The sequence below is a fragment of the Mastomys coucha genome, unplaced genomic scaffold, assembly GCF_008632895.1.
Source record: "Mastomys coucha isolate ucsf_1 unplaced genomic scaffold, UCSF_Mcou_1 pScaffold12, whole genome shotgun sequence".
Lineage (NCBI taxonomy): Eukaryota > Metazoa > Chordata > Mammalia > Rodentia > Muridae > Mastomys > Mastomys coucha.
In genome coordinates, this window is record NW_022196894.1 from 28126456 (window position 1) to 28130545 (window position 4090).

The 4090-nt window shown below is 49.1% G+C and overlaps 1 protein-coding gene across 4 annotated transcripts in view; it reads right to left on the reverse strand.

Annotated features, from left to right (window-relative positions):
- Tmem44 (transmembrane protein 44) overlaps positions 1-4090 on the reverse strand; it is a 40260-nt gene that overhangs the window by 15991 nt on the left and 20179 nt on the right. For all 4 annotated transcript variants that reach the window (XM_031363588.1, XM_031363587.1, XM_031363586.1 and 1 more), the window contains exon 9: positions 966-1127. In XM_031363588.1, coding sequence (XP_031219448.1) covers positions 966-1127 — 162 coding nt within the window. The remainder of the gene's footprint in view (positions 1-965; positions 1128-4090) is intronic.

Consider the following 4090-nt stretch of genomic DNA (forward strand, 5'->3'; position numbering starts at 1 on the left):
GAATTTTTAAGTCCCATATAAGTCTGACTAATCTTCAGAGATAATGATTGTTTTGCCAAATAAGGAAATAAGGACATTAAAAATCAAACTAAGCCCAAACCACAAGTCAACATTACGTACTGCTTAGTATCATCATTTCACAGATGATGTTTCAACACGCAAAAGGCTGGGACACAAAACTCAGTCATTCCTTCACCAAAAATGCCAGGCAGCATCGTCCCCTGTCACCCTTGATCTCCTCTGTCCTCAGGCAAATGGAAACTCCCTTGCTGAATGGGGTTGAATGGGGCTGGGCACTCAGAGCGACAGGACACGTCGGAGTTTGTGGATCCCTGATATGATGTACATTTTGTTTAGATACAAAGAAGATGGAGGCTGGGCATGCTGCTTCCCATAGGTCCTGCCCATGTGGGTCAGCGCCAGCATTACAGGCCTCTGTCCTTTGGGGTAAAGAAACTCTTTTATTGTCAAATGGGCTGGGAAACACCGGTACCAAGCAAGCTTCCTGCCTTCCTTTCTCTCTTCCTTCTTTCCTCCCTCCCTCTCTCCTTTCCTTCTAACATGTTCTTATACAGCCCAGGCTGGATTTGAACTCATGATCCTCAGCCACATGAGTCCTGGTGTTACAGCCTAAACCATGAATCCTAAACTCTAACCCTGAGGCTTTTTAAGAGATCTATTACTTATGCTTTCTGGTTTTCCTGTAGGAAGGACCTGAATGTGCAAGCCATCTATGAGAAATGGACCCCAATATTCAGCATTTCCCTGGCCAGCCCAACCGTGAAACTGTTTGAGTCCCGCCAAGTTTGAAAAGCTCCTCCATAGCCATGCAGAGAGCTTCATTTGTGATTAGCAGTTTCGAGGTTAATAAGGCAGGGTTACAAAGTAGTTCCGTCTCAAGGAGGCCCCAGCAAATGTTGGTAGGTGACACACCCATGCACCCTCCCCGAGGGCAGGCCCTGTACCTCCAGGTCGGAGTTGATGGAGGAGACTTCGGAGGAGGCCTCGGAGGAAGACACTCTGGCCTGGATGACCTGGATGGGAGGGTAGGAGGGAGGCTCCTGCAAGGAGGCATCTCCAGTGCTCGTCTGTCCATCACCGGGCAGCCTGGTGGCGCTACAGCCTGCCTGCAAGGAGTGAAGGAAGGGGAGGGCAGTGGTGCTTGGTTTACGTCCCCTCTCAACATACAAAGCTTTCCTGCACATCAGTATTCCACAAGCACTGATGTGCAAGCTGCAGTGTCCCCTGGATCCTTATTCCTCAACATCCAGAGGAGGCAGCACTCATGTTCCCTGTGTCCTTCCAGACATTTCACATGCACACACTCAAGTGCACACATATGTGTGCCCCCTACTTCCACTACAGAGGGTAGCATACTCTGTAGTATTTACAGATTTTATTCCCACTTAACAATATGCCTTAAACACGGTTCTATATGATAAGCTCTGAGGGGTGATGGTGGTGTTAAGAGTAGCGTTATAGGGCTGGAGAGATGGTTCAGTGGTTAAGAGCACTGACTGCTCTACCAGAGGTCCTGAGTTCAATTCCCTGCAATCACATGGGGGCTCACAACTATCTGTAACGGTCTGATGCTCTCTTCTGGTGTGTCTGAAGACAGTGTACTCATATAAAATAAATAAATCTTTTTTTTTTTTTAAAGAGTAGCATTATACATGTTCACAGTCTATTTAGCCAATCCCTTACTGAAGAGTACTTAGGTGTTTAAAATCTCTTGTTTTTCCAGTCTGCGCTGACCTCAGTAGGTTACACCAGTGCAGTGCTTTGAACGAGATGTTCCTTATAGTGTCAGTGACCCTGGACAGTTTAAGAGGTGCGGAATTGTTGGGAGGAAGTACCTCGGTGGGGGTGAGTTCTGACAGTTTAAGATTCCTGCTATCGTTTTGTTTTTTTCCTCTCTCCACCTTGGGTTTGCAGGTCCAGGTGCGAGCCTCAGTTTCCAGTGGCCATCTCCAGCAGTTAAGCCTGCTACCTCTCTGCCCTCACCATCATGGATCTGGAAGCCTAAACAAACCCTTCTTTCTCTAATTTGCACCAGTCATGGTGTTTTCTTGCCACAGCAGAAAGGTTAACGAACACAGCCAGACATCTGAAATTTCAGGGTGCGCAGAGGATCGCTAGGGATTTCTGGATTAAAGGCTGGGGGTCCATTTGCAACCTCAACAGCTGTTGCCCAAAACACATACCACGGAGGATTTCTCAACTCACACCAGAGCAGTATTAGATAGAGTGGAGGAGGAACTGAGAGACACTGAGGAACTGAGGAGGAAGAGGAGAAGGAGGAGGAGGCGGAGGAGGATGTTTGTGACTAGGTCTGTTCTCTCTCTTCAACCTACCTAACCTATCCTTCCAGAATAGAATTCTGGAGATCCGGAATAGAATTCCTCAGAGATCAAGAGAGTGCCATGTACTGGACTTTCAGAGCCATGACACCTTCTGGGCTTTGGCCAGGGTGGGGAGAAACCCAGCACTTGGGAAGTGGAAGCAGGAGGACCAGGAGCTCCAGACCATACTCAGCCGCATAGTGAGTTACGGGACAGACTGGTTACGAGAGACTCTTCGAATAACAACAATAACGAAAAGCAAAGGGTTCGGGTGGCACAGCTGGTTGGCTACACTAAAGGGGAAGCAGCAAGAGGGTTATGAGTTCAAGGCCAGGCTAGGCCATACTTTGGGTCTGGCAACACGGCTCAAAAGGTGCTTGCCACCAAGCCTGATGGCCTGAGTTTGGTCCCTCAGAACTCATATGGTAGAAGGACAGAACTGATCCCCTTTATGCCGCGTGCATAACAATGACCCAACGCACACGTCCTACAACCAAGCTTTCTGAAAGGTCAGCTTCTGCTGACTGTGTCACATCTCTGTAGGAGACTTGTCCTCTTTGAGTCTCGGTTTCCCAGCCAATCAAAGAGGGTGGCGATAACAGCCATGGTAAAGGGTGACGAAGTAAGTGCCCTGACCCCAGATAATGAGGGTTCAGCTCTGGGTGAACTGCGTGCACCATATTCCACGTGAGTCAGTGGGGGAGGTGGAGAAAGTACACAAAGAAACAGAGGCAGGGTTCTGATTGCAGCCCTGAAACATAGGTAAGGGGCATTCGGCTGCCCTCAGAAGATGGGAGCTGAAATAGAACCTGTGGGTGGGATGGGGAGGGGGGCGGGTTGCTCCCTGGCAACAGAATACATCTTATAATCTCCCTCTCAACTCCCCATCCCTGCCCCGTGCCTGTTTCCTGGGCTGTAAATGAGAGCAATACGTTAAGAGTCAGTACTGAATTTAATCTATGGCAAGGGCTTGGGCCAGTGTTGCAGCTCAAAATAAGGACCAGGTAAACGCTGGTGGTGCTTGCTGTTAGTTAAGGTCAGGCAGGCTGGAGGCCAGTGCCTCAGAAGGACCTCTCGCCCTCTGGTGGACACAGGTGGAAGAGGCTGAGTGAAAGTCGCTGGTGGGTGGGCTTCCATAGGGGAGAATGAGGGAGGCGCAGATCCCTCCTGAGTGGGCTTGGAGAGAGTGGTTTCCTAGTATCGATCACGTGATATCGAGGCATCAGGTGACTGAAGAGGAACACAATTCCACACTACTCTTTCTTTTGTGGTTCTGGGGGTGGAAGCCAGGGTTTCAGGTGCACGCTAAGCAAGCAATTAGCCAATCACAGTCTAGGTCCCACGCCAGAAAAAGCTTCTGAGTGAGACTTTTTTTTTCCCTCATAAGTGCTGCGATTTAAAAATCATCGTTCTGGGGCTGGCGAGATGGCTCATTGTTGGGTAAGAGCACTGACTGCTCTTCCGAAGGTCCTGAGTTCAAATCCCAGCAACCACATGGTGGCTCACAACCATCCGTAATGAGATCTGATGCCCTTTCCTGGTGTGTCTAAAGGCAGCTACAGTGTACTTACATATAATAATAAATAAATCTTAAAAAAAAAAAATCGCCAGGCAGTGGTGGTGCACACCTTTAATCCTAGCGCTTGGGAGGCAGAGACAGGCGGATTTCTGAGTTCAAGGCCAACCTGGTCTACAGTGAGTTCCAGGACAGCCAGGGCTACACAGAGAAACCCTGTCTCCAAAAACCA